A 22,066-nucleotide genomic window follows, 5' to 3' on the forward strand; every position below is an offset into this window, starting at 1 on the left:
CCCGCCCACAAAAAAAACCAGCCGGGCGTTGTGGCGGGTGTTTGTAGTCCCAGGTACTCTGGAGGCTGAGGCAAAAGAATCACCAAGAGTGAGAGGTTTCTGTTACCTACGACTCCAGAGCACGCTACGGGGGCGACAAAGTGAGACTGTCTCAAAAAAAAAAAAACAAAACCACGGCCTGTGTGGTCTTGGATTCATACGAGATGATGTAAGGGGAGGAAGGGAGACCATTGAAGCGCGGACAAACTTAGAGCATTATTTCCAATGCACGCTTTCCCAGATAGCTCCTTCCCAGAGCCGTCCGCGGGGAAGACGCTGCTCACAGGATTCCCACGTATACGAGACTGCGCGCAAAACCCGAAAGGAATATGGAGGTTGTAGCTTGAAGCCAGAACAGGGAAAGGTGTTTCTCCTTTTAAAGCTCCGCCACTCTCCAGTACAAGGAGAAAACAACCAGGCCTTCAGTGTCCACGCCCAGACCTTCCCCTCTCACTCCACCAAACCACCTTCCTTTTTCTCCTCTCCGCCCCGCCAACCCGGCAAGCACTGCGCCGACTTTTTCCTTCCCAACCAACCCCTCCCACCCCCATACACACACACCTTCGGCGCTTTCCTATGACAAGCAGCGCGAAGCATTGTGGTCCTGTACGCGAGAGCGAGGCAGGGGGCTGGAAAAAGAAAGCAAAACACTGGAGCAAGCCGAGAGGGCGGCCCCTGCGCACGCGCACGGGCGGCGGCGGGGGTAAAAAGGGGAGGTGCGTGATCTACGGAGAGCGGAGTGGGGCGGGGTCGCGCGCCTTGGCGGGGAGTCCGCGAGTCGGGAAGGGAGGGGGGTGGGTGAGGGAGCGGGCGGAGGAGGAAGTGTCATGGCGTCGGGCCGTGGATCTTCTTCTCGCTGGTTCTTTACTCGGGAACAGCTGGAGAACACGCCGAGCCGCCGCTGCGGAGTGGAGGCGGACAAAGAGCTCTCGTACCGCCAGCAGGCGGCCAACCTCATCCAGGAAATGGGACAGCGTCTCAATGTGTATCCTTTCCTGTTCTTGGTTCTCCGCCGCTCACACCCTGTCTCCCTCGCCTGGTCGCCCGACCTGGTGCCCTGCGAAAATGGCGCCGCCACCTTGGCCTTGCTGAGCCTTGGCCGCGCCGTAAAAGGAGGAAGGCTCGGGCTTGGGCAGCCGCGAGGGGCCAGCGGAGGGGAGGTGAAGAGTAGAACAGCCCGAGAATGCGAGCTAGGAGGTTGCGTTGTGTAATCTGTTTGGGGCAGCGCGTGGTGGCGGCGGGGGATGGGAGTGCCGCCCAGACGAGAGGGGAATCTTAGGATTATTGTAGAAAAGGGGGCATTTCTTTCGATTTCTCTCTGTTCCAGAACGGGTGGAGGGGTAAGAAGGTTAGAGATATCGAAAGGCGTAAGTGTTCTCTGCAGCCTTTCCCCGCGCTTCTCGCCGGCTCGATGGCGGTTCTCTTGGGCCTTGGGAGCGCACTGGAGGTCTTTATGTTCTTGGCGTGGTTTCTTATCCGCGTGCGCGCGCGCGCGTTTTAACTATTTGGTTTTGAGTTTAGTCAGTCGTAGCCATTAATACTTAGTTTCAGGGCTCTCAATAGCAGTATTAGAATGAACTGCTCAGCAGTTATTCTTGCTTATTTGGCGCGGAGCCTATTCTTCCCCCTCCCGCCTTTGCGGTCATTTATTTAATTTATTTTCAAGTTTTGGTTTGGTTTTGAGTAAGAGGCATTGGCAAAGAACCGGGAATTTTCTATCAAAAGTGTTTTGGAAATGGAGATCTTGTTTTCCTCAGATGTTTCCTAAATATTACTTTCCAGCTCTCAGCTTACAATAAACACTGCGATTGTTTATATGCATAGGTTTTATATGCACCATTCCTTCACCAAATTCAATAGAAATGTAAGTACTATTTTATTGTCTGTTTTTAGTGCCACCAATTTTTAAAATAAATCGATAAGCAGAAAAAAGCTATTTGGTCATTGATTGCACTGCGTAATTTAGTGTTCTGCATTAACAGTAAAGGTAAATAAGGTGATAAATTGTTCCGCTTCAAATGTGGGGGTTTTCTGTTTTTTATATTTACAATGAATTAACTGCAAGGCACTGTTTAGTTAAGCCCTGCCAGACTTTGTAAGCTAAACAACATTTCTTTCCTTTTAGGGTTATTACATCATTTTTTTTCTTTTAAATTTTATACTTAATATTTGAATAATTTCAGTAGCAATGTACAGTGTAATTGGAACAAGCTTAGTCGTGGTATGGTAGATCTTAATTGTGTTCAACTAATTGTTTCAGATATTGTGAACTGGAATTATTTTAATTGTGACATGCTTTTGAAAGATTTAGCTGTTCAACAGAAATATTTGTTAACCCAGTAATTTTAAGATGTCAGACATTTCTGTTTATCACATATTAGCATTAGTTGTCTCCTTAAATATTTGGTCATTCAGATGTCAACTCTTGCTTCAAATATGCTCTCAGGAGTATTTTATTAGTTTTGATGTAAAATTTACGCTCAAATTCTAAGATCCGTAACCCATAAATATTAACAAATAGAATAATGGAATTCTGTTGAAATTTTTAAGTTATGAAAGACGAGTTATATAGTCAGGGTAATGTGCATACTTTTTTGTTGCATTTGTTAAAGAACATTTCATATTGCTTTATCACTGTTGTGTTTAGAGTGTTAAAAGTGTTTGCAGGAAATGGACCACAGAAGACTTTCCTGCTATTTATAGGTAGTCATTAGGACCTTATTTGCTAAGAAAACAGTCTTAGAAAAGGTTCTTAAAATAATGTTTTTGAAGGGGAAGGAAAAGCTTCATGATTTATATTGAGTCTTCTTTTAACCTCTTCTAATCATAAGTCTGATTTTTTTGTTTGTTTATCAGACTTATTTATCATATAGGTTTGTCTTGACCACTGGTCAAGATATTTTAATATATATTTTGTTTTTTTGCATTTTCTCTTGTTTCTACTCTTCCTATTTTAAATTTATATCATTCTTGTTCTGTTTCTAGTTTGCCTGTTATTTCTTTGGAGTAACACGTAGGTGCATGATAGAGTTGTGGAAGAGAAAGGAAGCCATTGGTGATAACATTTAAATTAAGGGTATTAAATTTTTATTTGAACTTTCTCCAAAGGCAGTAGTGTAGTAGTGAGTACTAACATAAACGTGGCTTTCCTTACGTAGCCCTGGATAGTGCTGGCAGAAATTACAAGTCAAAATTGTTCTGGAAATTATTTACATGGCTGCATATGTCCCAATTGCTGAATTGGGCTTGCTTTTCTAATTCTAGTAAATTTTCTCACCAGAAGTCTTCACTCTGTTGGGAGGGGGCTCTTTCATAATTTGTCTTTCTGGGCTGGTTGGTGTGCTTTTAAAACAAGTCTCTTGCTTAAAGCCAACAAAGTACACCACTTTAGATTGACTGATGAACCCAAAGTCTTTTGCATTCTAGTTTTCACTATTTTATTTAAATGTTATCATTCAATATAAATGCCAAAATAAAATAAATTTTATTACCCTTCTTAATGTCTTGTGTGCGTATGGAGGTAAGTTGCAGCATTTTACATGGAGTCATTATTAGCAGGATAATTGAAATCTGGTGTTAATTTCTGTTTTGAGAAACAGTATTGTACCCTTTATATCTAACTGTTGTCTTTTTACCTTTGCTATAGGTTTTATATTTGTGTTGGTGCACTTTTACCAATTACATAGCCTCACTCTTTTATTCCCCCCCCCCTTATTTTTTTAGGGTGAAAGGGGTGGTCTCAAATTGAATGTGAGTTGCTTGTAAATTCCTATTCTCCCACATCACTGGGAAAATTTTTCTTATAGGATAATACTGGAATGTCATAAGTAAACTTACGAAAGGCATGAATCTTCACTACAAAGTAAACTGAACACCATTCGGCAAATTAAACCCTATGGAATAACAAGCTTAAATGTTAAGCTGCTAATGATAAACTATATCTAGTCTTGTAATAAATATGCATTAATCATATTAAAATATTTTTAAAATGTTTATGTCACTTTGTTTTATTTTCCCACATTGACAAATAAAAAACCCTAAAAGTAAAGTGCGATTGTGTTTCAGGATAAAATCAGTATCAGTATGAATCAGTATCAGTATGTGTTGAGACCCAGAAACTGTTATCATTGAGTTCTTTTGTCAGATTCCAGAGACTTAAATCACTATCAACAGTAAATGATTTATATGTTCACTGGTTGCAGTGAGGTTTATGTAATAGAATTAGTAACTAAAGAATACCCTTGCTGGATCAAACTCAAGATAAATCTAGTAAAATATAAAAGCTCTCAGGCAACCAATACCTCTAAGGTACATAATGAGGGAGAACATCCAACCTGGTATCAATCTTACAGTAAATATTGACCCAGTTGCTCTAAGAAACTGTTCATTATTTGGATAGTCAAATTTATGATGAATTTATTTCTTTTACTAATTCCAAGTCTGATGAATTATTTGAAGATCAGATTGTAAAGAGCATATACCTTTTTCTAAGTATTTTTGTTGACCATGGTCTGTTCTCATGGCATATCTCCAATTTACTTGATCTTTTTAGTCTTCTGTGTACTTTCCTTAGTTCCATTGCCTCTTTCTTGAGCTCTAGAAATCAGAACTGCATATATTAACAATATGCAAGACTTGAGTGTATTACAGTTCTGTTAAAGAGCCCAAATATACATGGCAAGTTGAGATAGAACTCGGGATTAATGTTTGTTTGTTTTTTTTTTCCAGTTTTTTGGCCAGGTCCGGGTTTGAACCTGCCACTTAAGGTACATGGGGCCAATGCCCTACTCCTTTGAGCCACAGGCACCACCCTCAGGAATAATGATCTTAAGGAATGACTGTAATGACTTCTAAGACTACATTGTCTATGTCATAATTTCATTTTATACCTGTAAGTTAGATTGATCAGCTGCTACTCATAAACAGACTTGTATTTACAGTCTTTGGTATCTGTTGGGGATTGGGTCTAGGACCCTTGAGGATACCAAATCCACACCTACTGTCACCCAGCATTCAGACCTGCAGAACCCTCATCCGTGAAGGTCAGCCCTCCATATCCACAGGGTTCACATCCTGTGACTCCTGTACTTTTCCATCTGAGTTTTGTTGGAGTCAAGAAAAACCATGTGCAGTTCAGAGCCATGTTCAAAAGTCAGTGGTATTTGTGATAAAATTTGCCACCTTTTGCTTACAGCCTTTATAAAATCTTACTCAGTTTTTTTTTTGTATGACAATTAGAAAACATTTTTACTCTTAACTTTACCAATAATACTTTCAATAACCCAGTTTATTTACCAAATATAACTCAATTCACATGAACAAAAATAAAAGCATTACAAGCCATTCAGAACCATGTAGACACAACCATATAATACATGGACATACACAAAACATCCCTAACCGAATGTACTCATACATCTGCACAAAGTTCCAATAGATTTTACTTTAGAACTCTAGCTGTGAGATAGTCTACAAGTTCAAGTCAAACTTTTAGGTTTCATTTAATGGCCACATCACCGTGCAGCACATATAGTGGATTACAATAAAACATTAGACACAGGTTTCAGCTATAAGTTGACCAAACAAAATTCTCCCCAAGGGACTTTAAGATGGACGTTATCAATGTTGTAACAATTCACGAATAATAAACAGACAATACAGAGAATTCTCAACACAAAATGGCAGAGCCCGTCAAACAAATGGGAATCCAAAGAGAACAAAATGCCACCCCAAATGGCATGCCCCAAGTACCCTAAAGGCCTGGAAGGTAAACCAGTCTCAAGTGGTGGCCTGGTCCTCCCAATGCCTGGGAACCTCAAATGAGTTCCATATTCAATCCAGGTCCCTTAGTTCTACTGGACCTGTGACTTCCACCTCAGTACTGCCAAACAAAATGCCCTGCCACGGAGCAGGAATGTCTGAAAACCTCTGAAATGGGGATCTCGGGGTGACCCCCAGGGAACTTATCCAACAAAAAGGCCTGGCATCTGGACCCTCCCCAAATCAGTTTCCTTCTCAACTCAGATTGTGGGAATCTGCATCTACTTGGGGGAGACAGAGTTCCCTTTGAGCCAAAGCATGCCCCCAGCAGTTGCTGGGACTGTCTGTACTCTTCTCACCCTGAAAACAACCTGCTCCTTCCAGTGGAGACCCACACCTCTGACTCAGGCTCCTGCTTGCTTCTTCAGCAGGGTGCCATTCTCCTTCTTCAGCAGGAAGTCCATGAGCCCACCCAGCCCATGCCAAAATCTGTTACCAAAATTTTGGTACTTGTTCTCTAGGTTGTATCAGAAAAAAATAAAATGGGTTTTTGAGAAGGAAAGGGAAATTTATTACTTTGCCAGCAGAGGAAGAAAAATGGCACTCTCAAAATACGGACTTTTCCCCTTGAATCTTTCTCAATTGATGTTGGAAAATTTGAAGATTTTTTTTTCCATTCCTTTATCCTCCTATAAAGTTGTAAGTGATGTGGAGAAGAGCCATTCTTTTATCTATCTAGAGAAATGCCCACAGTCCCTGTTCTTTGTCTGAGAGAGGTTGCCTATTGCTCTGTACGGGGGCGGGGGCGGGGTGGTTGTTTATTTTGGAGGTTTTTGTTTTTGTTTCACCACTAATGTCACCAATGCCTAGAAAGTTAAGTTTATAAACTTGTTCTAGAAAAAGGGCTACATACCTCACTGCTTAATGTCACTACAGTCACCAAATGGCTGAGGTGAGTACTTTGAAAGTGACCATAATGATATTGAGCAGTGATATATGTAGCATCTTTTTTTTTTTTGAGAGTGTTACTTTGTCACCCTTTGGTAGAGTGCCATGGCCATAGCTCACAGCAGCCTCACACACTTGGGCTCAAACTATTCTCTTGCCTCAGCCTCCTGAGTAGCAGGGACTACAGGCGCTTGCCACAATGCCTGGCTATTTTTTAGAGATGGGGTCTTGCTTTAGCTTTGGCTGGACCCCAACTCATGAGCTCAGGGGATCCGCCCACCTGGGCCTCCCAGAGTGCTGGGATTATAGGTGTGAGCTATGTACACTTTTTTAAGATGGGTTGGAGAACTTAATTGTGTGATCTCTTAAAAAAGATAAGTAAAATATTAGTAGAACGGATGTAATCTTGTTGCTCACAGGTCTGTTGATGACTCCTATATTTTGTTACTCATTTATCCTCCCTACATGGTTATGTTTAAATATTTTATTATTGAAAACTTAGCTTGAACATCCCAAATCTGGAAAACTCCAAAGTCTGATAGTGAATACTGACATAATGCTTGAAAGAAGCACTCATGGGAGTGTTTTGGATTTTCAGATTTGGGATGCTCAACTGGAAATGCAAATAATACAAAATCTGAAGCACTTCTTTCTGGTCCCAAGCACTTTTGGATAAGGGATGCTTAACCTGTATATAAGCACATGGTAAATGAAAACTGGAAAAGAGGCTATCATAAACTTCCCTTCATCCAAGAGTCTAAGCCCTCACCTTTGTCCTATTGCACCTCCTGTTAAAAGTTTTTGTGTACCCTTTGAGAAATATTTTTTTGCGAGTGCAAGCATATGTATGTCATTTTCGGCACAGTAAAGTTTTTTCTTTTAACATTAGATTTAGCACACAGCATTATGGGAACATGAAGAATTGGATTTGGCCTAGTTGGGGTTTGGTATAGCTACTTGTGGAGAAGTAATTTTTAAGACAGAACCAGAAGGGGTACATTATAAAAGGGATTTGTTCTTTTGGATTCAGTTAACAGGCTGTACTTGGGGATCTAGAGAGCCACATGTGGCCTTGAGGCCCCAGGTTCCCCACCCTTGTTGAAGGTTAAACAAGTGATTCTCAACTCAAGTAATTTTTGGCCTTGTAGGGGACATTTGGCCATGTATGGAGACATTTTTGCTTGTCACAGCTAAATGTGGTGCAGTATTAGCATCTAGCGGGTATAGGCCAGAAATGCTGCTAAGCACCCTGCAATGCACAGGACAGTTCCCCACCCCCACCCCCAATAAATTGGGCCAAAATGTCCTTAGGGTAAGAGTGAGAAACCCTAGTTTAAGAAGTTAAGTGAGTGAAGAAGGCTCTAACAAGGATGTCCACTCTGTAAATTGAATGATGATTTTGTAAGGACTTTTTTTGCTTATCTGTGGTGATGGGTATCACAAAAAGTATGAAGGGACCCTTTTTTGCTAATCAACTTTCTGTTAGTGTTTGTGTATTTACTGTATGGCCCAAGACAACTCTTACTCTTCTGATGTATGGCAGAAAAGAAAAAAGATTGGACACCCCTGTTAGGCAGAGGGAATAAAGCAGTATACTGCCACTGTTCATAACTTTGGGTGCTTGGTGAATTTTATCTTTTCTAGCAAGAAGTTATTTATTCGTCTGTAATTCCCAAGGGTCTTCTTTTTTTTTTTTTTTGGAGACAGACTCTCACTGTGTCGCCCTCAGTAGAGTGCTGTGGCGTCACAGCTCCCAGCAACCTCAAACTCTTTCAGCTTAAGCAATTCTCTTGCCTCAGCCTCCCAAGTAGCTGGGACTACAGGCTCCCACCAGAACGCCCGGCTGTTTTTTGGTTATAGTTGTCGTTGTTTGGCAGGCCTGGGCTGGATTCAAGCCTGCCAACTCCAGTGTATGTGGCTGGCACCCTAGCCGGCTAAGCTACAGGCACCAAGCCTCAAGGACCTTCTTAAAAACAACGATTGCATGTGTAATCGTTTTTAAAATTGAGGGCTTTAGAGACACTTTGGTTTTCCTAAAGTTTAAATTTAGTTTATTAATAATTGCTGCCTTTCTGTGAACTAATAATGTGGGGTTTTTACCCTTTTTTTTTTTGAGCTTATTATAAATTTCTTGTATCGTGTTAGTAATTATTTTTCTAGTTTGTCTTTTAGTTTTTTAATGGCTTTTTTTACATTGAAAAGTTTTTGTTAATCAAATCTGTCAGCCTTTTGCTTTAATTTCATTACCTTTATACTTATCTAGAGACAAATGTCCACATGTTTATTTCAAGATTTTATGGGAATTTGAGGGTTTTTAATCTTTATATTGATACATGGTTCTCAAATATGTATTTGAGGTTGATAACCTCCTTTTTCATCCATATAAGGAAGGTAAGAATCATAAAGGTGCTCTGACTCTTCATCAGTGACACTCTCCTCTCAGAAAAATTTTGTGTTTTTTTGTTTGTTTGTTTGTTTGTTTTTTGAGGCATTGTCTCAGGCTATCACCCTGAGTATGAGTGCTATGGCATCACAGCTCACAGCAACCTCAAACTCCTGGGCTTAAGCGATCTCTTGCCTCAGCCTCCCAAGTAGCTGGCACTATAGGCACCCACCACAGCACCTGGCTATTTTTTTATTGCAGTTGTCATTTCAGCAGGCCCATGCCAGGTTCGAACCCACCAGCCTTGGTGTATGTGGCCGGTGCCCTAGCCACTGAGCTACAGGCGCTGCCATCTCTCAGAAAAATTTTTAATGCATTTGTATACTATTTTTTTAATGGCATTATGCCCATAAATTTGGACTAACATGTCTCTGATTTCCCTTCCACTCTTGGCAAGTTTACCAAGAAATCTAATGTTTGTGCTCTAATCCAAGCCCCAGCATTCTCAAGATGGCTTACAAAAACATACAACAATAATGCCACTAAGCAAGTCACTGCCACATGTCCACATGAACACAGTGAGACGCTGATATACCAAGGTTATGAAACCTTACCAAGCTGTACAGTGCTGCCAACGTGAGCGCATGGTAGCAAGTTTGGGAACTTAATTGTCAGACCTTGTATGTTGTAGCATATATCAGTACTTTATTTTTCTTATTGAGCTGTTAGTTATTCTAATGTATGGCTAGACTACATTTATGTCCCAATTCATCAGTTGTTGGATATTTGAGTTGTTACCACTTTTTGACTAATGTGAATATTGCTACTATAAACATTCATGAACAAGTTTTTGTGTGGACCTGTGTTTTGGTTTCTCTTGAGTTTATCCCAGGAATAGAACTGCTGTGTCATATGGTCACCCTAGACTGCAATAATCTTGGGTGGCTGTTTCACTGTTAAGACAAGATATTCCAGGCCCATCTTGTAAATTTTCCTACCTCAGAAAATTTAGAGCTAGAATTGGCCGTTTCTTTTAGAAAAGTTGCTTTCTTTTAATGGGAAGAGACAGAAGTATTTCATAACCTGCCCACTAGTGATGCACATTGTTACTCTGTTGTTAATTGTTTCTGAGCATCTGGAATTAACACAATTAGGAAATACATAGTGTAGTAAAAATACATATATATTCACCATGCATATTGATACGTTAAATGTTTATTCTTTATCTTCATACTAAGTTAACATGAAATATTCATATGTTAACTGTACTTGTCTTATATCTTCATTTTAAATATATAGAGGGTGCCCCAAAAATGTATGCACATTTTAAGAAAGGAAAGAACTATACTAAATTGTAATATTCAAGTCACGTTTGACTTCTGTAATTACAAGAGATAACAGTATACAAGATAACAGTTTTTTCCTTTTTAAAAATGTATATGCATTTCCTTTTGGCATCCTCTATACTAAAACTATCTCTGTATTTAATAACCTCTTCTCATTACATCTCAGTCACCTTTCATACCAAAAATCCCACTCGTCAAGAATGTGGGATAATAGAATTTGAATATTCCCTATCTTCCACTAACTTAATCTTACATTTCACAAGTAAGTCTCGGAATAACAGTATTACCACCATTATAACTGCCAAGAAAATTTAAGTGTTTTTACTTTGCTCCTCCCCTTACTCCCAGTTTGTAGAAATTGTACTCTGTGTTATCTTAAATGACCATCATATCATCCTCTCTTTTGATTGTCATTTAATCTTAGTTGTGGAGTAACTACAGGTTTATTGTTTGCTACCCTTCCTTACATTGAAGCCCTTTCATTTTGATTGCCTAGAATTCTTCTGAAGATCATGTGGAAAACAATATTCTCTAAATTCTTAAATGTTGTCAGTTCTTTGTGCCCTTTATAGTGAAGGTCAGTTTTGTGCATGTAAAATTCTTTGCTATATTTTCTTTCCTTAGAATGTTTTACAGATGTAACTTTTTTCTCTGGCATAAAGCATTGCTGACAGTTTAATGATGATCTAATTTTCCTTAATTTGTTTTTGTCTGAGTGCCCAAAGGACTTAAATTCCAGTAATTTTACCATGATGCATCTTTCTCTAAAATTTCAGGAGGGTACAAACGATTACATTAACATTGTTTGCGTTTGTTAGGTAAAGTCCCTGTTGTAGTTGTGCCCCTCACCCAAGAGATGTGCCATGTACCCTTACAGTTGTTTCTGTTAGGTGAGAGCACACCAGTTCCCCTCTCCTCCTCCCCTCCTCCTTTCATCTTGAATTTGTGTATTTCTCCTATGTGGACATATATTTGTTCATCTGCTGGGTTCGGGTTAGTATTGAGTATATTGGATTCTTGCTTTTCCTTTCTTGAGATGCTTTATTAAGGAAAATGTTCTCCAGCTTCATCAAGGTTAACCCAAAAGACAGCCTCCATCTTTTTTCTTGCTAAATAGTATTCCATGGTATACATATACCACAATTTGTTCATCCATTCATAGGTTGATGGGCACTTGGGTTGATTCCACATCTTAGCAATTCTACACTGAGCTACAATAAACAATCTAGCGCAAATGTCCTTATGATAAAATGATATTTTTTGCCTTCTAGGTAAATACCTAGTAAAGGGATTGAGGGATCAGATGAAATCAAAATCAGATATTTTGATTTCTGTAAGGATTCTCGATCCTTCTTTCCAAAGAGGTCGTATTAGTTTGCAGTCCCATCAATAATGTAAAAGTGTTCCCTTCTCTACAGCCACACCAGCATCTGCAGCTTTGGGACTTTATGATATGGGTGATCCTCACTGGGGTTAGGTGATATCTCAAGGTGGTTTTGATTTGCATTTCATAATGTTTTGATATTGAGTGTTGTGGGTTGATATACTCAGGTGGGTGTTGTGCTCATTTGAAAAGTGATTTCAGATCATCTTACATTCTTTCATGTTTCAACAATTTTCTTAATGTCCATTAGTTTTGAAATATGTTACAGTTTTAATTTTTTTTCTTTTTTTATTTTGATAGGATACACATAACTTAAATTTACCTTTTTTAAGCATATAACTCATTAGCATTAAGTACATTCACATTGCTATGCAACCACCACTATCCATCTCTGGAACTTTATCATCTTCCCAAACAGAAACTCTGCCCATTAAACAACTCCACATCCCTCCCTCCCGCTCAGCCCCTGGCAACCACCTTTCTACTTTCTTAGTTCATGAATTTGACAACTCTTATAAGTGGAATCATACAATATTTAGTCTTTTTATGTTTGGCTTATTTCATTTAGCATAGTGTGTTCAGAATTGATCTATATTGCAGCATGTGTTGGAATTTCTTCCCTTTTTTATTTTATATGTATTTATTTTTTTGAGACAGTCTCAAGCTGTTGCCCTGGGTAGAGTACCATGGTGTCGTAACTCATAGCAGCCTCCAATTCTTGGGCTCAAGCTATCCTTATGCCTCAATTTTTCTATCTTTAGTAGAGACAGGATTTCGTTTTTGCTCTGGCTGGTCTTGAACTCCTGAGCTCAAGCAATCCATCTGCCTCGGCTTCTCAAAGTGCTGGGCTTACAGGCGTGAGCCACCACGCCTGGCCTAGAATTTCCTTCCTTTTTAAGCCTGGGTAATATTTCATTGTATGTATGTACCGCATTTTGTCAGTGACCCTTGAGCTATCAGGAATGATGCTATGAACATGCACGTACAAGTATCTGTTTGAGAGATCCTGCTTTCAGTTCCTTTGAGCATATATCCAGAAGTAGAATTGCTGGATCGCATGATAAATCTATTTTTAATTTTTGGAGGAACCTACTGTATTTTTCACAGTGGCTGCAACATTTTACAATCTCACCATCAACGCACAAAGGTTCCAGACCCACACATCCTTCCTATAAAACTTCTGGGGTTTGGTGGGTTGTTGGTTTATAATAGCAGCCATCCATCATAACTGTTGTAAAGTGGTATCTCTGTCCTGGTTTTGATTGCAGTTCTCTAATTGTTACTGATGTTGACATCATTTCATTTGCTTGTTGGCCATTTGTGTGTCTTCTTCAGAGAAATGTCTATGTCTTTTGTCCATTTTTGAAATTTTTTTGTTGTTGATGAGTTACAAGAGTTCTTTGTATATTCTAGATTAATTTCTTATCAAATGTGTAATTTGCAAATATTTCCTCTCATTCTTTGGGTTGTCTTTTTGCTTTTCTGATGTACAAAAATTATTAAAATCAAGGGAGTCCAATGTATTGGTTCTTTTTGTTGCCTGTGCTTGGATGACATCCAAGCAATCATTGCCAAATCCAATGTCCTGAAGCTTTCCTTTTGTGTTTTCTCCTGAGAGTTTTATACTTTTAGCTCTTATGTTTAGTTTTAATCTTTCTGAGTTAATTTTTTATGGTGTAAGATAAGGTTCAAATTGTGTGTGGATATCCAGTTTCCCTAGCACCATTTATAGATTTTTTTTCAAGCAGTTCTTTCTAGTATGATTGTATTGCTTCAGGCAGAGCTTTTCTAATTTTATCTTATAGGTTACTTAATTTTGTGAGAGATTAGTTTTCTTGGACTTTGAGAAGGGGATTACTTCAGAAAAGGTTTTCTGATTTCACAAAGTTCCCTTTTCTGTTATTTTCGTGTAATGTTCAAAAATGTGGCAGGTTGCTTTCAAGGTTTCCTGGCTCTGTTCCTCTCAACATTTTAATCTTCTTTTTCCCTTGTCCCTATCCTGCCAATTGTGTTTTTTTTTCTTCCAAAGTGTTCTCTTCAATATGGAGTCCTGGAAAGAACCTTAGGAGATTGATTTCAAAAGGTCATAGAAGTTAGCGTCAGTCCTTCTAACTTTACGGCAGGCCTCTTGCATCTACCTCCTTCCTGGACTGGAGGAAGCAGTCCAGTCTCCTCTCTACTGACTGACTGAATGGCAGCCAGTCTCAGCTGCCATTCTCAGATTGGCCAGCCATGATTTCCAGTGAATGCCTGTTGGCTTTTTTAAGGTTCCTCCGCTATTAGGTCCTGCACATGCCCCATTGCCTCCCTTTGCTTCTTGCTGCATTAGATGCTAGGTACTGTGGCTGTACAGCAGCCTCCTTTGTCCTTACCCATTTGTATTCTGGATTTCCTAGGAATGGCCCGTCATGTGATTTAGTTGTAAATATCTGTGGGATTTTGGTTTTGCTATCTTGTTGCTCTGCTTTTCTGTGGGGATATGGGTATTACCTCTACTACTATCACCTCAGCATTCTTCTGGTAAGTCATTAAAAGTTTATCTCCATTTACTTTGGAGATGATATGCTAAATTCCAGTGGCAGGTAAGTGTTTCTGCAAAAGCTGAGAAATTGATAAGGATTGCACTGAATTTGTAAATAAATGTGGAGATACTGCCATTTTCACAATAATTTGTTACAGGGATTCGGCCTTTTGTAAGATTTGTGTAGTGTATTTGAATACTTCTGAAATGTTAATGTTTTTGTTTCACAATACTTTATGAGATTTTTTTTTTTCTTAAAGAGATAGGCTCTCTCTATGTTGCCCATGCTGCCCTCAAACTCATGGGTTCAGGTGATCCTTCCGCTTCAGCTTCCTAAGTAACTGATACTGGGAGAGGTATTTTTAAGTATATATTATGGACTGGTAGAAACTACGTTTATTTAAGGGAGAATAGAGCCTTCACTATGACATCCTAAGTATACTTTAAACTAGAAGTTGATTTTTTTCATTTTAGAAACATTCATAATGCCCAAGTACTTCCATATATATATTTTTTTTTTTTTTTTTTGAGACAGAGTCTTACTATGTTGCCCTCAGTAGAGTACTGTAGCATAGTAGCTCACAGCAACCTCAAACTCTAGGGCTTAAGCCATTCTCTTACCTCAGCCTTTCAAGTAGCTGGGACTACAGGCACCTGCCACAACACCCGACTACTTTTTGTTGCAGTTGTCATTATTGTTTTAGCTGGCCTAGACCAGGTTCGAAGCCGCCAGCCTCCGTGTATGTGGCTGGCACCATAACCACTATGCCGTGGGTGCTGAGCCCCATAAATAATTTTTTAAATTCCAAACTATATTAAGCATATTCGTTATGTTTAGATACAATGTAGTTATTCTATAGAAATCAAGCCTTATTATCATGATCAGTACTGCTTTTCAACAATATTGAATGAATACTAGTATTTTCAGATTTTATTAAGCTATTTTTCACATTAATTAGGTGTCCCAAATAACATCTAACCTGAAGATTTTTAAATTTTTAGCACAGATTTTCTTATGTGACAGTATTTCACAGACGTGTAATTATATGGGTAAGAAAACTAAAATGTCAGAGCAAATTAATAACATTTTCTGTAAGGCTGTACTGCCAGTATTTTAAGTGCAGCAAAATGGTTTTGAACCATTTCTATGGTCGTATTGGAATTTTGGTTTGATTGTTTCAAGCTTGGTGATATTTCCTATTAACAAATGGCATTTTGGCTTATTCCACTTTCTTCCTTGTTGGGTATACCTCTCTTGTCTTCCCTTACATCTAAGTTTTTTCTTCCCTTTTCTTATTCTAAGCCCTTCTTTTCTGTGAGCCTTTACTGAGATTTCCCTAAACTACCACTTCCCCTAAACTATAGCAAATCATTTCCAAATTTCGATCTGTGATAACTAGAGCTTGCTGGGTATTTGTTAATGAAGGATAACTATTTGTTATCAGGGCTAGATAGGGAGATGTTTGGGGCAGTTAAGGAACAGGGGAGAAATGTCTTCAGTAGCCTATTGGACCTAATGATAAAACACAGAAACAGACCAGGATGACCCTGTTGATAATGTATTAGCAAATAAGCAAATATGGAGGCCTTTTCTTTGCTCCTGTTAGAGTTTTCTGGATAAAGAGTTTTAAAATTGAAGAGTGATCAAATAACTACAAGATTAATTACTAAAAACAGTAAGAACCAGAATGATTCATTTAAAATTGACTGATGTAGCCATCTTTGGTGACTTAGAGATTACTCAGGCATTTTGTTAATTCAGCCTGACCTTTCCTCTCACTATCAAGGTTGATGCCAGCATCAGATAGTAAAAGAAGGGCATCATGAACAGAGAGGGAGAAAGTGGCCAGGAATGGGCAGGAGGAGAAAAGATGGGGAGAAGGGAAGTAGGAATGAAAACATGAAGGCATAGAAAAGAAGAGAAGTAGAGAAGATGGGTATAAATCATTGAAGTATTAAGTACCATAATTTCAAGGTTTGCGTATGCTTAAAACTGCAACAGAACCTTCCAGTGGTGGAAGGTGAGCCAAAAAAGGGCAATTTTTAAAATAAGCGTGTTAAATCACTTTCAAAATTTAAGATCAGCAGTAACAATATGTAGTAGTTTTAATTTTTCAACATAGAGTCATATTATTATGGGGCACTTTTTCAGTGCTTTACATATATTGGCTCATTTAATACTCACCACAGCTCTATAAGCCAGTGCTGTTTCTCCCATTTTACAGATGTGGAATCTGAGCCAGAAAGAAATAAGTAATTTGCCTAGGCTAGTCAGATAACAGAGCCAGGAAATCCACTGGGCTGTATAGTGGGACTACTGTGTTGGCTTCATCACCTCTGCTTCCCCCTCTCCATGATTTATATGATATTTTTCTGTGGAAATTTGTCTTGTTTTGTGAATCCTGCATTTCCTTGAAATAGTTAAGACACCTGTCAGAGTGACAGACTATGGACACTACTTAAAAATCAACTTCCCTTTACTCTTCTGCCCTTTAATTATAGTGATTTGAGAAAGTTTATTGAAACTAGGTTCGAGAACACAAAAATAACTAGTGCATGGTTCCTGCCCCAGTGAATGGAATCTCAGTTTGTGGTTGTTTAGCCACTCAAACCAAACTTAAAGTATTTATCTAAAAAGATGTTTTGTTTTGTTTTGACAGCCCTAATGGAGTAATCTGCTGGCTCTAGAGGAGGAAATGCAAATGGAGTTAGTGGATTTCAGTAGGAACTTTGGAAGAGTGTTAAGTATTAGTATTATACTAGAGGAGGATGAGAATTAAGCCCTGTTCAGAGGAAGCAGAAAGACTTCTATGATAATGTAGGTAAATAAACCTAGGAATCTATCCAGATCACTGCTTGGCTCCCCAGATACATAATTTTTTAAATTATTTATAGAATTTCAGAATCATTAGTATATGCATTCTTTGTTCCCTTTGAGAATATCTTCTAAGGAGAAAAGCTTAAATTTGAAAGTATTTTGTTCATACTGAGGCTTAAAGTTACCACTACTACTAAAAGTCTGAGGAGGATGGAGCTGTGACTGGGAATCCTGTGACATACCAGTAAATGTTCATTGGAGAGTTTTATAAGTACTTTTTAGGCACATAAGAGAAAATCTGGATCATCTGACCATTAAGAAAGGAGGAGGTTATTTTTTAATTGTTGGGGATTCATTGAGGGTACAATAAGCCAGATTACACTGATTGCATTTGTTAGGTAAAGTCCCTCTTGCAATCATGTCTTGCCCCCAGAAGGTGTGGCACACACCAAGGCCCTACCCCTCTCCCTCCTTCCCTCTCTCTGCTTTTCCTTCCCCACCCCATGACCTTAATTGTCATTAATTGTCCTCATATCAAAATTGAGTACATAGGAGTCATACTTCTCCATTCTTGTGATGCTTTACTAAGAATAATGTCTTCCACTTCCATCCAGGTTAATACGAAGGATGTAACGTCTCCATTTTTTTAATAGCTGAATAGTATTCCATGGTATACATATACCACAGCTTGTTAATCCATTCCTGGGTTGGTGGGCATTTAGGCTGTTTCCACATTTTGGCAACTGTAAATTGAGCTGCAATAAACAGTCTAGTACAAGTGTCCTTGTGATAAAAGGATTTTTTTTTTCTTTTGGGTAGAAGCCCAGCACTGGGATTGCAGGATCAAATGGGAGGTCTAGCTTGAATGCTTTGAGGTTTCTCCATACTTCCTTCCAGAAAGGTTGTACTAGTTTGCAGTCCCACCAGCAGTGTGAAAGTGTTCCCTTCTCTCCACGCCAGAATCTGCAGTTTTGAGATTTTGTGATGTGGGCCATTCTCCCTGGGGTTAGATGATATCTCAGGGTTGTTTTGATTTGCATTTCTCTAATATATAGGGTTGATGAACATTTTTTCATATGTTTGTTAGCCATTCGTCTTTCATTTTTAGAGAAGGTTCTATTCATGCCTCTTGCCCATTGATATATGGGATTGTTGGCTTTTTTCATGTGGATTAATTTGAGTTCTCTATAGATCCTAGTTATCAAGCTTTTGTCTTATTCAAAATATGCAAATATCCTTTCCCATTGTGTAGGTTGTCTCTTTGCTTTGGTTATTGTCTCCTTGGCTGTACAGAAGCTTTTCAGTTTAATGAAGTCCCATCTGTTTATTTTTGTTGCAATTGCCATGGCAGTCTTCTTCGTGAAGTCTTTCCCCAGGCCAATATCTTCCAGTGTTTTTCCTATGCTTTCTTTGAGGATTTTTATTGTTTCATGCCTTAAATTTAAGTTCTTTATTCATCTTGAATCAATTTTTGTGAGTGGGGAAAGGTGTGGGTCCAGTTTCAAGGAAAGGAGGAGTTTAAGTATTAAAGTGGGTCTAATTTGGCTTGTGGCTTGAACTTGTATTGTTTCACTCTAATAGATAGTTTTAGTATTTGAAGACTAGATTAGCCATTCTCCTCTTAGACTTGAACAAGATAACAAATGAGAGATTCTGGGAAACCAAGAGTGTCTTCATTTTATTCAGTGTTTCTTGAATTTCTTATGTTAGCTTTGGCTCTTAGATTTTTTTTGTGGCATTTGGAATACTTTGAATTTAACATTGGTACCTTCATATTTGTAATATATAATTCTGGTCTGTGTGTAAGCTACTCTTTTAAGCATTCTCAAGTTTTCTAATCTTTTCACTGTGGTACTTTTAATTTTACAAGGAGAAAATAAGTCAAAATTCCAAGTTGAAATTATTCAGTCTTTTTTTTTTTTTTTTTTTTTGTAGAGACAGAGTCTTACTTTATGGCCCTCGGTAGAGTGCCGTGGCATCACACAGCTCACAGCAACCTCCAACTCCTGGGCTTAAGCAATTCTCTTGCCTCAGCCTCCTGAGTAGCTGGGACTACAGGCGCCCGCCACAACGCCTGGCTATTTTTTGGTTGCAGTTTGGCCGGGGCCGGGTTTGAACCCGCCACCCTCGGCATAATTATTCAGTCTTTTTAAGGTAACATTGTTTCTGGTTGTTGGGAGCTAACTGACATTATTTTGTGAGCTTTTATACAGCAGGAAGAAAACTTGTTTTTTCTTTTGACACAGAGTCTCACATTGTCGCCGTTGGTAGGGTACCAGGGCATCATAGCTCACAGCAACCTCAAACTCTTGGCCTCACGTGTTCCTCTTGCCTCAGCCTCCCCAGTAGCTGGGGAGGTCAAGTTTTTGAAATTGTCTGCAAATGCAGTTGGACTGGAGAAGTTTCCTTTCAGATCCAAATCCAGTGATTAAATTTCATGTTAGGTTTTAAAAGCTCTCGGGGAAAAGGATCCACCTTCCTTTAAAGATCAGAAATTTTCTCTTTATGTTAACCACCCAAGTCCTGTAGTGGTGTGATTTCACATTCTGTACAGTGATCACTAACACCCAAAACATAGTGAAGCACAAATGTTCATTTCTTGAAAAACAGGTACTTGAATCTTAACACTAAGATATCTTTTCATAAGAATTTTCTCATATGTAATAATAAGACATTTGAGTTTAAATAAACCTTTTTCAAATCAGCAATTACTTTGTAGATGACTGTCTAGATAAATATTTATTCAAAATTGATGTCTGTCTGTCTTAGTCAGTATCTTTGTGGTGTTGTGTTCTTATACTTCTATCTCAAGGACCTAACTTACTAAGCTAAAAAAAAATGCTAATTTCTAAATATTAAGCTAATTTCTGAATTTCCAATTGGCAAGGTTTCTACCATATTGGTTTATATTTCATGTTTATACCCTGAAGTGATAGAGATATTAAGTAGCAGTTTCATGTTCAGAATCCTCTTGTCTTTATTTTGCCCTGTAGATCTTTTTTCTTTCCCTTAAACAAGATAGTTTAGCTCTTAGCCGCACAGAGAATCTTGCTTGGTTTGGAAGAGCACTAAGGAGTGATGACCCTGGCTATAAAAGAGAGAGTATAGTGGATATACTTTGCCCATTTTTCATCTTTTTTAAACCTATAGCATCATCATTTTGCTTGAATTATTTTTTTTATTTTGCCTCCACAATGTACAAAATATTATTTAAACTCTCCTATTTAGCATTTTTAGTGTATTTTCCCTTTTCCCCTTTGTTGTTCTATTTGCAAAACAACTAAAACATTATCTAGACTGGGGTAGCTAGTTCTGTCTAGCGAGTAACTTTTATTAAAACACATCAATCTTACAGCTCAGCTCATGATTCATACTATTAATACTGCATTCCTTCCTTGCACGCCCCCCTTTAGAAAATAGAGAGTTTTCCCAAAATGTATTTGTTTTAAAATCACCATATTTTTATCTTTTCTGCAGATAATATCACCTACCGCATTATTTTTGGCTGCAAAAGTAGAAGAACAGGCTCGAAAACTTGAACACGTTATCAAAGTAGCGCATGCTTGTCTTCATCCTCTAGAGCCACTTCTGGATACTAAATGTGATGTATGTAGAAATTGGGGTTTTGTTTTTCCTTTGTAAATTTGGAACATTTTCATAATATAGGCCTAATAAAAATATAATCAATTCAGTTAGTGTTGCCTTCCAAATGCAGCTTATTTTTATTAGCATTTAGGAATGTAATACCAGGAAATAATGTGGCACGAACATTTCATGTATGTTCATAAATTTGGATGTCATTCTGAATTCTGTAAAGCTTTGATTCAAAGGTACTTTTAAATGTTTTGCATTTTGTTGTTTATCCTCCCAGCAAATATATACATGTAGAGGTTAAGTCATATCTCCTCCATTGGCAGGTGTCATTGAGATTAGCAGATAAATAACTCTCAAGTGTCTACAGATGAAAGTATAGAAAATCATCCAGCTTTACCTCTAGACCAGTATTAATGCATGTAATACTACCTGTCTCTCTGGTTCATAAAAATAATTTTACTATGTTTTGATGAGCAGAGTTTTTTTTTTGTTTGTTTGTTTGTTTGTTTTAAGGATTTTAATTTTCCTAAAGAGTAATGCTGGTTTCCAAACAACTCTTTTATCATCAGCATTTTAATACCCTGTTTCCCCAAAAATAAGACATCCTCCGAAAATAAGACCTACTTACAGGAAAGATAAGGCATCCCCTGAAAATAAGACCTAGCACATCTTTGGGAGCACACCTTAAAATAAGATACTGTCTTATTTTTGGGGAAACAGGGTAGCTCTTATTTGAAAGCACCATTTAAAATTTTTCTGACATCTTAAAATGGAAGTTAGAGGTACGGGCCTTTAAAGTCATTTTTCTAGCATTCTTCTTATGGGTAAATTACTTAATAGGGAACCTTAACCTACAGAATGACTGCTAGATTATGTTAGTTCTGCTTGATTTAGGTAATGTTTAAAGTCCAGATCAGTTTAAACTTTGATGGAAATATATCTTTATTAATGACAGGTTTTATTCTAGATGTTGGCTTTCAGGAAGTATAAATAAAGTATTGATACAGACATTAAGTAATAAGAAATTTGTGGGGGGGGTTCTTTTCTTTCTTTTTTTTTTTTTTGTAATTGAGACATAGTCTTACTTTGTCACCTTTGGTGAAGTGCCAAGGCGTCAGAGCTCACAGCAACTTCAAACTCTTGGGCTCAAACAATTCTCTTGCCTCAGCCTCCCTAGTACCTGGGACTATAGGTACCCGCCACAACACCCCGTTACTGTTTTTTTTAAGTTCGAACCCACCAGCCCTGGACCATGTGGTCAGTGCCCTAACCA

The 22,066-nt window shown here is 38.4% G+C and overlaps 1 protein-coding gene and 1 long non-coding RNA gene across 4 annotated transcripts in view; one reads left to right on the plus strand and one right to left on the minus strand.

The window, feature by feature from the left end:
- Positions 1–710, minus strand: part of LOC128589909 (uncharacterized) — a 65,621-nt gene extending 64,911 nt beyond the window's left edge. Inside the window, exon 1 of the long non-coding RNA XR_008381157.1 lies at positions 601–710. This is a non-coding gene — a long non-coding RNA (uncharacterized LOC128589909). The remainder of the gene's footprint in view (positions 1–600) is intronic.
- Positions 711–833: 123 nt separating this feature from the next.
- Positions 834–22,066, plus strand: part of CCNT2 (cyclin T2) — a 42,761-nt gene continuing 21,528 nt past the window's right edge. For 2 of the 3 annotated variants that reach the window (XM_053596774.1, XM_053596775.1), the window contains exons 1-3: positions 834–1,024; positions 1,822–1,903; positions 20,677–20,805. In XM_053596774.1, coding sequence (XP_053452749.1) covers positions 867–1,024; positions 1,822–1,903; positions 20,677–20,805 — 369 coding nt within the window. In that variant the 5' untranslated portion in view covers positions 834–866. The remainder of the gene's footprint in view (positions 1,025–1,821; positions 1,904–20,676; positions 20,806–22,066) is intronic. The other variant, XR_008381154.1, reaches the window with a different exon arrangement.

Source organism: Nycticebus coucang, chromosome 7, assembly GCF_027406575.1.
Source record: "Nycticebus coucang isolate mNycCou1 chromosome 7, mNycCou1.pri, whole genome shotgun sequence".
NCBI lineage: Eukaryota > Metazoa > Chordata > Mammalia > Primates > Lorisidae > Nycticebus > Nycticebus coucang.